Source organism: Semicossyphus pulcher, unplaced genomic scaffold (genome assembly GCF_022749685.1).
Source record: "Semicossyphus pulcher isolate SPU_LCO1_2020_fin unplaced genomic scaffold, fSemPul1.0.p SCAF_10, whole genome shotgun sequence".
NCBI classification, from domain to species: Eukaryota; Metazoa; Chordata; class Actinopteri; order Labriformes; family Labridae; genus Semicossyphus; species Semicossyphus pulcher.
In genome coordinates this window covers 27,240,577-27,252,216 of record NW_027211604.1, presented here as the reverse complement: position 1 = coordinate 27,252,216, position 11,640 = coordinate 27,240,577, and the positions used below count along the sequence as shown (strand labels likewise).

Sequence of the window (11,640 nt, the reverse complement as noted above, 5' to 3'; positions counted from 1 at the left end):
CATGGTGCATCCTGTATGTCCAATAATAATAATAAGTATACACTACCCTAGATCTTAAATGTGTTACCAAAGTTAAATTAATATTGTTATATAGTTCATACTATAATATAGTTTGTGATGTTCAATATTTGTTTAGGGATAGGATGCCATAAAAATAACGATTCTGTGAAAGAATAAAACAATTTATGGGAATATAAAGACAACAAAATGTAAAACAAAATCACATTTTTTATAATAATTATAATTGCATGTTTAATTTTTGTATGAACATAATACTGTAGTATAACAAGTAATTTTCCTGTGTTTTTTTTTAAAATGTTTATTTTATTTTATTTTTATCCCTTTATTTTTCATCATTCTTTTTTAATTTGCTTTTGTTATGACAGGCCAAGCTGTCTATCAACAAGCTTTGGGCTTTTAATGAAATTATCCAAAGCATTAAAATATAAAAATTAATATAAAAAATATATTTAATAGTGTATATATAGAAATAGAAATAAATAAAATATTTGTAGTTTTGTTATGTGTCTTTAAGTTTCAACATTAATTTATTAATTTTCCTTTCTATTGCCATATTTGTAATTATTCTCTCATTTATATATCTTTATTTTTCCAATTTATGTATTTTTTTAAAAATATTTTACGGGTGTATTTTTTAAATATATTTTACGGATGTATTCTTTTTTTTTTTGGCACTCCTTTGAATCCAAAAATATTTACTGTTTTTGGTTTTGGGTGCATCTCTGAGATAATGTTGTCTTGAAAGTTTTGCAACAGTAGGGGGCGATCATAGGGGGCGATACGCTGCCTTTCCTCACTAAGGACACGTCACTACACTCCGACTGCAAGGTAAAGACCGAAATATGAATGACAGCCAAACAACCAATCAGAGTTATGTAGAATTACTGTTGCCTGACGCTTAACCAATAAACGCGCAGTATGGCGTGGAAGGGGCGGTATCAGTCCACGGTGAAGGTAGTGTGTGAATTACAGTGTATGAGTAACAGGAGCGGAGCGGGTAAGTCTTACTGAACATTACATATTAAACCGTTTTGCTAATTTTTGAGGGATAATTTTAATTCCAGCCTGTTATCCTCATAACGTTAGTGAAGGAGTAGCAAGTATTTTCATGATAAGTGAGAGAAGTGGCGCTTGGCTTGGGTGTTCATTATACAGCAGCTAGCAGGTTAGCCTCGCTAGCTAACGTTTCCTTCACTTTTAACTGCATGGAAACAGCAGTAAGACTAGCCGAGTTGATACTAACTAGCTGTAGGATGCTATCCTATCTATAACAGTGCTTGCATTCATTGAAAATATGCACGCAGTGTAAATAACGATGTGTTAGCTAGCTGCTGTTCATCCTTGCCCTAAGATGTTGGACAGATTGGCTAACTGTCACTACTTTCATGGCTCACTCTGATAGTACGTAAGAACCTTGAAAGTTGTCAGTAATATGAGCTCTGCTCAGCTTGATGGCATGCGTTTTGGTTTTGTAAAAACGTGCAAAATGTAAAGGAGATGGGCGAAGATCCCTGCAGAAGTTTTCCATTGTGGCCGCTTCCTGGTTCCTGACGCCACATCTTAGTGCGTGGCCTTATCTGGTTGGACTGGACATGGAAGTTCACTCTTAAAACTTGAGACTTTGATTTTTATTTTTTCAGTGCATGGCTTGCTTTAAACCTGACTTTGACTGTATAGATTTAGGAATTTAGCAGGATTTTTCCTTTGAATAGACATTTTTTAATGGACAATGTCAGCTTTTATCCACAGTCCTCCTCTTTGTACCTCTCTAGTCTTACACTTTCTGTTTTCCTCCCACCAGGTAGTACGGTGAGCTGTCCCTAACCTCGCCAAAATGACCAAGCTGGGCTTCCTGCGGTTGTCCTATGAGAAACAGGACACTCTGCTGAAGCTGCTCATCCTGTCTATGGCTGCTGTCCTCTGTAAGTCCTCTTCTTCCTGCACACAACAGAATTGTCTAACTTATACTCAAAATAAACGTGACTCATTGATCAATGTGCTTTTCCTTCTCTTCAGCATTCTCCACCAGACTTTTCTCCGTTTTGAGGTTTGAGAGTGTCATCCATGAGTTTGATCCGTAAGTGCTATTTCTGTAATAGCCATTTCCAAGGATTATGAATAAATGTTGTGTGTTACGTAATGTCTCACATTCACTTTCATCTCACCTCCAGTTACTTCAACTACCGTACCACCCGCTTCTTGGCAGAAGAAGGATTTTATAAGTTTCACAACTGGTTTGATGACAGGGCATGGTATCCTCTGGGGAGGATCATTGGTGGCACCATTTATCCAGGTAGGAGTCAGTGTGAGGGCTTATAAAATGTATTCTGTCAATATCCAAAGTAGAGCAGTTCAGGTGTTATGTTCAGAAGAGAGATGTCAGTGAGCCTCATGTGAACTGACTGTTTATCTTGGCACTAATGCAGATTTTACCTGCACACTTCTTGTTTAAATAGGATTATAAAGACCTTCTCTTTTGCTGAGCTTTGTGTATTAAATTGTCTTTTATTCCTCTCTTCATCCGCCAGGACTGATGATCACCTCGGCCGTCTTGTACCACGTCCTACATTTTTTCCACATCACCATCGACATCCGTAATGTCTGCGTCTTCCTGGCTCCTTTGTTCTCCTCCTTCACCGCCATCGTCACCTACCACTTCACCAAGGAGCTGAAGGTAAGACAAAAACGACCGTACAAAACAGACTGTTGTTTAAGATCATAAACTCCTCGTAAAATATGACGCTATTTCTTTGAAGGGGCACTCAAAAAAATATTAACTTTAACTTTAAGAAGAGAGTGTGCAAAATTAAAGCCCCAGAGGGATTGATATCCCTTCTTTTTGTTGGATTGAGCTATGAAAACGCACTCATGTTCCTCAAATAAATAAAATATAAATACAATAAAGTGCTATAAATAGTTGGTGACAACCGACAGCACACTGATGAAATGAATGTGTCTGCTGTGTTCTGCAGCAGACACAGCATAAAGTGGCAGGAGTTACTGTGCTGCCAGAGTACACCGTTGATGCTCTGCATTTCTTTCTCATGCTATAGCTAATAAAGCAAAAGGTAGTTTAGTTTAAACATATAAAGGCAGCAAAACAACATCTCTATTCACTGCAGCTTTTCCTCCCTACAGAGGTGCGTGTGGCCTAATTTGCAGGGCTTGAACTGGGTGTTTGGCTGACTGCTGCGTAATATTCTCAGCATGATAAAGCTGTTCATAAAGTCAGGCAAGGGGCTGTATCTTTTGAATGGATAGTCTCATATTTTCATGGGTTTCACATTTTTGGGTGTTTATTGATCACATTAAAAAAGTGAAAACTGCATAATTCTGTGTTTTTCCAGAATTTTTCCACCTCTGAAATGGGCCGTTCAGAACAGCTGCAGGTTTCTACGTAGAACCTTGCTTTCGCTGAAATCTACCAATCGTGATTCACCGTCATTCACCTCAGGCTGCCTTCTTGCACGAGCTCCTAGTCAAGTCGTTGTCAAGATTTCAACTTACCATTCTGATACCTCCTGGCCATTCTGGCTCCTATGCATAAGGCCGAATAACTGATCCTAAAGCAGCCATGTTTTCTACAACCTTGGAGTGCGGCTGCTTCCCCTCAAATACTATCAGCCAATCGTGGCTAAGGTCTGACCTTTGAATGGCAAAACGGCTCGTTCGTTTCAGGAGGAAGGAGAGGCTAGAGAAAATAATGAAATTAAAATATGTATACAATTTTTAAAACAAAACAAACTTTACCAACATGATTAGATTTATTGCAGAGCTAAAATATGTCCCCTTTAAAATTTCAAAGCTGTCCCCTAGGGCTTCACGATGTAACGTTTAACCATCACAACTGCCATGTGCATATGTGCAATAGTCACATCGCAGGATGTGTGTTCTCGAGCAAATTAACTAAATCTTGTCATGCTGCTTCTTTATTGTTGCTTGATGCTAAACAAAAAACTTGGCAGTATTTTCTCTTCCATGACTAACATACAAGAGTCTGTCTGATATCACAGTAGTGCAGCTCTTCCACAGGGCATAGAGTCAACTGAGCGCTGTGCGTGCAGAGTCTGTGTCACCTATGGAAAGCCCTTTTAACATTTAATCAGTAGCAGTTATAACAATTGTAGAATTGCTTTTTGACTCATTTGAATTCCAAGCCAACATATCTATAATGTGATTTTGACTAGTTGCAATTCTAATTATAGATATCTACAACTCAGTTCTCAGTAGTCAAAATGTACTGTCTTGATATCAACAATTACTTTGCAAAGCTAAAATATGTCCCCTTTAACGTACCACTGTATGAACAGTGGTTACACAACATTAGAAATGAGCCCCAACTTAATCGTCATGTAGGTGCACTTTGATGCTTAAATAAAGAGCACTATACATCACAAGAGTAAGGAGAGATAACCTTTAAGACAGTGATAGAGGAATTCAAGCACACTACAGATATTGAGCATCACCAATTATATCTTTTACTGTTAAATTCCTGGTTTACTCTGTGACACCAGTGTTATCATGAGTTTCCTCACTGTGACATCCCTACTTCATGGCAACGTCTGTTAAATATTTGGAGTCAAGTCATCAACCACATCTCAAATTTGCTTTACATTTCCTCAAACTTCAGAATGTTCCGTTCAGAGCCACTGAGGAAATTACACAATGATTTCAAAGTAAAGTGTAAACAGATCTTTGAGTGAAAGTGGAGTGTAATCCTCTCAGCAATCTCGGATCCCATCGGCTAAAGTCTGACGATGATATAGCCTCTGGGGACACCGGTGAACTGCCTGGGCATGTAGCCAGCGGTTCTTCCAGTTGACTTCCATTCAGGACTTCCTTTTCTGCGTGCTGCATTGTTTACAGAAAGAGAAACAGTTTATCGTGTGATTGACTTTAATTAACGGGTCTTAGGTTTGCTGAAATTTCAACATGGAAATCTGGCTTTCGTGACAGAGAGCGGGGAATTTATCTCAAGTTGAATTTTAGATCTAGAACAGATTGTTAGCTGAACTTGCTGCAGTTGTCTGTTTATAGAGATTAATAGGAAGCTAAATCATCGTCAGATGATGCTGATGGGAGCCGGGACATTACGTTTTACTGCTTTTGCTCTCCACACAGACTGTTTCCTGCATACATGCAAGCCTGCTGATACGTGATTGGTCAATATTACTCGGACTACAAGTGTAGTACAAACCAGAACACTTGCCGTCTCAAAAATCCACGTCACTGCCTACAGATTCTACAGATTATCCTCTTTAGTAACCTTTCTGAACAAAATACCCGCTACAAAGTTTTATTTCCTGTTAAATGATCATGCTTTTATCGGCCTCTATTAATATTATGCCAACAAATATGAACGTGTACATCCTTCTGCCTCTTACTAGTCATTTTTTTCTGTAGGATGCCGGTGCGGGGCTCCTGGCTGCTGCCATGATCGCTGTGGTTCCTGGTTATATCTCTCGTTCTGTTGCTGGCTCCTATGATAATGAAGGTATAAACACGGAATGTGCATAAGCTTGTTATTTAAAGAAAAAGTCACTCAATGATTCTTAATAAATTCCCTTGATGCTTCTCTTTTACTCAGGTATTGCCATCTTCTGCATGCTGCTGACATATTACATGTGGATCAAGGCTGTAAAAACAGGGTCAGTGTACTGGGCGTCCATATGCGCGCTGGCCTACTTCTACATGGTGAGGAGATTTGGAAATCTTTTGCATGTTTTACTGAATTAGTTGAGTTTACAGCATTCCTCATGAGGTATTTGTGTGATTGTAGGTTTCCTCCTGGGGTGGCTACGTGTTCCTGATCAACCTGATCCCCCTCCACGTCCTGGTTCTGATGCTCACAGGTCGGTTCTCTCACCGCATCTACGTGGCTTACTGCACAGTCTACTGCCTGGGCACCATCCTCTCCATGCAGATCTCCTTTGTCGGCTTCCAGGTGAGCTGGAAAAGTCATTCTTTCTTTACTCTGATACAGGACTTGCAGAACATTTTCAGACAAAGTTTTGAGAAAAGAAAAAAACCTCTTCCTGAATTTTAAAGATCAAAATATCATCTTATCCTAAGACACAAACATCAAATGACAGGGGAAAGTTTTAAAGCACACGGTTCACTCACTGTCTCTCTCTTCTCTTATAAACCAGCCGGTGCAGTCCTCAGAGCACATGGCCGCCTTCGGTATGTTTGGCTTGTGCCAGATTCATGCCTTCGTGGACTACCTGCGCAGCAAACTCAACGCCCAGCAGTTTGAGGTGCTGTTCAAGAGCGTCATCTCCCTGGTGGGCTTCATCCTGCTGTCTGTGGGCACCGTCCTCATGCTGACAGGTATTTTATCTCTTAAGATAAAGTTTTCAGGCAGTTCATTTTGCTTGAATCATTTTTATTTGGAATCTTCAAGCAAACACATTGACCAACACCATCATGAAAGCCTGAAAAGCTGAGCTTGTATTACATTCTGCATCGTCCAACGCAGCTGAATGGAAACATTTGGACTGCTGTACTAGGCTTGCCATGGTAGTCGGTGTTCCACGGTGTTCAGGCACCCACCGATTGCATAACTCCCCCACCGCCCCCACCATCGTTTTGCCTTTTTTTGGGCGTGTAGAATATTTCTTTGCCGTTTTCTGACTGAGAACAGTCCGTGTGTACATTTAGGAAAACTTTCCAAGTATGAACGACACACTAATATTTCCATGAAGTTTAGTTAAAAGTTAACTTTTTTATTATCATATCATTGGGGTCTGAATCTGTCTTTATCACTGTAACATCCAACACCATGGCACTACTTTTTGTGCAGTCCTAGCAAAGGAATTAAAATGCGCTTACATCAGTATTTTCTTTTGCCCCTAATGTGCACCAGTTTTTCAGCTTCTTCTTTCCTTTTTTGACGAAGTGTTTTTCTTTGGACCATGACTGACTGAAAGGTATTTCCCCTCAGGTAAGATCTCTCCGTGGACCGGTCGTTTCTACTCCCTGCTGGACCCCTCCTATGCCAAGAACAACATCCCCATCATCGCCTCTGTCTCTGAGCACCAGCCGACCACCTGGTCCTCGTATTACTTTGACCTGCAGCTGCTGGTCTTCATGTTCCCAGGCAAGTGTTCACTCCGCAGAAACTACAATACCTTATGATCACTCCATCCTGCTTTTCTGACTGACCACCACCATGCTTTTTCCTTGCAGTCGGTCTTTATTACTGTTTCAACAACCTGTCGGACGCCAGGATCTTTATCATCATGTACGGAGTCACCAGCATGTACTTCTCAGCTGTCATGGTACGGCCCGTTCTTAGCTGTAGACATATCTGAATTAAATTGAAAAGGCTGTATTTAACAGATTGTATTTGCTCTCATGTATTGATGTTAACTTCCTGTTTCCTGCCTCCTTAGGTGCGTCTGATGTTGGTTCTGGCTCCTGTCATGTGCATCCTGTCAGGCATCGGTGTGTCTCAGGTGTTGACCACGTACATGAAGAATTTGGACGTCAGCCGGCCGGACAAGAAGAGCAAGAAGCAGCAGGACTCCACCTACCCCATCAAGAACGAGGTAGGGACCGTCAGAAAAATGAACACCTGGATGTTAATCAGCACGATAAGAGCTAACTATAATGACAGAAACCATGTTTGACAAAAATGTGTTTGGCTGTATATTGATTTCATAGTTTGACTCATGTCCCATCTGTTAACATGGAGGAGGCAGGCTTTATGAGCTATACTGCAGCCAGTCAGCAGGGGGCGATAGAGCGGGTTTGGCTTCACTTTCAGGGAGCTGTCATGTCGGCCATCTTTTTATACAGGCTGTGTTTGTTAGTCGTTAATGTTAAGAACCTTCTGAATACTTCTGTACTTTTACTGAAGAAAATGTTTTAAATATTGGACTCTGCACATTGAGGGTCCCGCGGAAAGATGGACTAAACCTGATGACCTGTGTTGCATGTTCCCACCAGGTTGCCAGTGGGATGATCCTGGTCATGGCCTTCTTCCTCATCACATACACCTTCCACTCTACCTGGGTGACCAGTGAAGCTTACTCCTCACCATCCATTGTCCTGTCAGCTCGCGGAGGAGACGGCAGCCGAATCATCTTTGATGACTTCAGAGAGGCGTACTACTGGCTCCGCCACAACACACCAGAGGTCAGTCATACCCTCAAAAAAGAAGTTAATAATTATGGAGTTTCTAACTAGAATTTTTAGCTATTAGACACTGATTAGAGGGCTTTCAATTATTTACTTGAGTTTTACTTTGTGTTTTCAGGATGCCAAAGTCATGTCGTGGTGGGATTATGGTTATCAGATAACGGCCATGGCGAATCGAACCATTTTAGTGGACAACAACACATGGAACAACACGCACATCTCCAGAGTCGGACAGGTGAGCTGAGTACACTTCAGGTAATGATGTTAATAAAGAGCTGCTGTGTTGACTGAGCTGTTGTTTGTTCTACAGGCGATGGCGTCCACAGAAGAGCGGGCCTACGAGATCATGAGGGAGCTGGACGTCAGTTATGTCCTGGTCATCTTTGGAGGACTGACGGGATATTCCTCAGATGGTACGTGTCTTAGATCAAAGTCGGGACAGTCATTAAATCACTGTGGCTTTAAACATGTATGTCCACAGACACACATTCCCACGATAGAAGTTTGTTGAGTTGGATTTAATCTTCTTGGGTTTAATAGTCTGAGCCCAGTTGATTCAAAAGTAATTAGATTTGATTGGAGGACGCTATGCGCTTCTCCAATGGGCTCTGGAAAACCTCCACCAGACTACGAAAAACTTGTCGATGTCATGTCTCATTCAAAATCGTCAGGTTTGAATTGTAGACTGCAGACCGGAAGATTTTTTTCGATGATCCACCGGTATATTCTCGTCGTATTTCGGATTCTGTACCGCTTTGAGCCATTGCCTGCAGCGATCAATGTCCTTGACTGGAAAACTGTAGTGTTTCACTCCAGTGACTCTCGCTGGGCCGTTCCTTTCAGAAATCTCTTGCTCTCACATTCAGTGCATGTACTAATAAGATGAGCTAAGAAGTTATTTCCAGCACCTCCTTTCTGATTTATCCCTCTGCCTGCAACACAGACATCAACAAGTTCCTGTGGATGGTCCGTATCGGTGGAAGCACAGACACGGGCAAACACATCAAGGAGCACGACTACTACACTCCCACAGGAGAGTTCAGAGTGGACCGCGAGGGCTCGCCAGTCCTGCTCAACTGCCTCATGTACAAGATGTGCTACTACCGCTTCGGACAGGTCTACACAGAGGCCAGTGAGTAACTCGACAGAACATGGATGTGCTTATTATCATGCATGGCCCTCTGTTACCCTGCAACCACAGATATATTGGTTATTTGACTGTTTAGGATGATTAATGATGCAGCTCCTTCACTTTCATGGTTATCTTTATTTGATTCTTAGATAGACAAGACAACAGCCATTGGAAACTACTGTGACCAAACTATTAAAGCAATTTTAGGCTTTATTTAAATTCACTCAGAAGCATCAGTAATTCACGTTTTTATCCACCATTCTGATGATCTCAATGATGTCCTTTGCAGAGCGTCCTCCTGGTTATGACAGAGTGAGGAATGCTGAGATCGGGAACAAAGACTTTGAACTGGACGTGCTGGAGGAGGCCTACACGACAGAGCACTGGCTGGTTAGGATATACAAGGTGAACACTTTTTTCTTACATCGTCTTCTGACAAATCTTCCTCATGTCAGTCTGTAAGAATTATCCCTAACCCCTAGTTCTTTTGCTGGTCAAGATCAGAGCTTCTGAAACATTTTCTTTATGGAAATGTAGGAAATCAGAATCAGTTTATTGGCAACAAACTGGCATAAGATGCGTATCATGATGAAAGGAATAAGATTCAATATATTCCAACACCATTGCAATTGAAATTTTTGGGAAACTGTCATAATAATATCACACCACATAAAATCTGAAATAAAAATTATGTTTTGTTTGCAATCAGAACAGAAGGATCTGCATTTGTTTTTAGTCCCTGTAACATCATAGCACAAGTTTACAGGCAGTCAAGCAAAGGAATAAACATTTTGCCCAAATCAGGAAAAGAAATCTTTGGATGTAAACTATTAGATAAAAAATTTTTTAATGGTTTTTTCAGAATCGACACAGAATCCAAAAACATATTTCGATACTTAAAGGGGCCGTATCAGTGTTTTCGCTACATACATTTTGCAGGCTGATGGAAAACGCGTCACTAACTGGGCGCCGCTTGAGATTTTATTCCGCGAAGTCACCACAGACAGCCAGTCTGTAATACTGCAAATGCAAAGGCTTTCGTCAGTGGGCCATAGGCTCAATCGCCATTGTGTTACCTCATTCAGCGATAGACAGGGACTTAACAGACATTTATTTAAATGGCAATCTTCGAGATTATTAATTTAAGTATATCTTTTGTTTTGGCCCTCGTAGAAAAGACAGTTTGAGGGAAATTGGAAAACAGGAGGTTAAATTACAAAATTTGAAACTGAAATTAGGGCTGCAACAATAACCTGAAAGAGTTGACTGACCGTTTGTTGCTTAATTGTTTAGGAAACATGTCAGACATTTAATGGTTCCAGGTTCTCAAGGAGAATTTGATATTTTTCTCAGCGTTCTTTAGAGTAAATTAAATATTTTAGGTCATTTTAACAAATCAAGACACAATAATGAAATAATGTGATAGAATTTTTTTTATTATTTTTTATAGGCCAAATTTTGAACCTATTTACTGTTAAAAATCTACTTGGAATACAATTAAAATCAGACTCATGATAGAGTAGTCTGTCCGAGGTTGGTGTATTCTTTTTTACAATGAAGGTTGATTTTTCTGCTCACCAACTTTTTAACTAAATATTGTGTGTCATCTCTTAGGTGAAAGATCTGGACAACCGGGGTCTCTCGAGGACATAAAACCTTCAGATTGCAGTGAAAAGAGCCTTTTAGCGCACAGCACTGAACACCTTCCCCTGTGGTCTGCAGATGAGTGGGGGATAAAAGAGTACTTTTTATACTTTTGTTTGGGGGAAGAAATTTGCATCCAAGAGATTTTGTTTTGGGTTTTTTTGTGGATGATTTTCATTTTTTTATTTTGTTATAATGAAACGTCTCATCTGGGATCAGAGGGAGTGGGTGTCAAACGTCCGGTCTGATGTCAGGAAGTGAATCCGCTGTGAAGTGTTCAAAAGAAAGCAGTGTTCATTTCAGAGCGCTTTGGATTTTTACAATGTGGTCAATAAAAGTGGGAAAATATGATCAAATAATTTTGTCCTTTTTTTTTTTTTTAACTGCAGACTAAATGCACAGAAAAGTTGGAGACAGTTGATGTGGCAAATATATATATATTGTATACAGAGCAGTTAAATCTGGGTGAGCAAACAATTGTTTAAAAGGTAACATGCTACTCATATGCAGAGGTAGAAAGTAACTAAGTACATTTAAGTACTAAATGAAAGAACAATTTTAAGGTACTTGAGTATTTCCATTTTCTTTTTCTTTATACTTCGACTCCACTACACCTCTGATACAACTGTTTTAGTCTTTAATTCATTTATTAATGTTTCAAGTCATTTTGCAGGCTTATAATACTAAATATAATCAATGGA

General features: G+C 40.1%; 1 protein-coding gene across 1 annotated transcript; it reads left to right on the top strand.

The window, feature by feature from the left end:
* Positions 1-973: 973 nt before the first annotated feature.
* stt3a (STT3 oligosaccharyltransferase complex catalytic subunit A) lies at positions 974-11,290 on the top strand. Its single transcript, XM_069672973.1, has 18 exons — positions 974-1,018; positions 1,823-1,943; positions 2,038-2,098; positions 2,193-2,314; positions 2,550-2,695; positions 5,425-5,515; positions 5,609-5,715; positions 5,801-5,965; positions 6,171-6,351; positions 6,965-7,120; positions 7,210-7,301; positions 7,416-7,571; positions 7,972-8,160; positions 8,282-8,398; positions 8,474-8,576; positions 9,107-9,295; positions 9,585-9,700; positions 10,910-11,290. The coding sequence occupies exons 2-18, from the start codon at positions 1,856-1,858 to the stop codon at positions 10,946-10,948; spliced, it is 2,118 nt and encodes a 705-aa protein (XP_069529074.1). The 5' UTR covers positions 974-1,018; positions 1,823-1,855; the 3' UTR covers positions 10,949-11,290.
* The last annotated feature ends 350 nt before the right edge of the window (positions 11,291-11,640 follow it).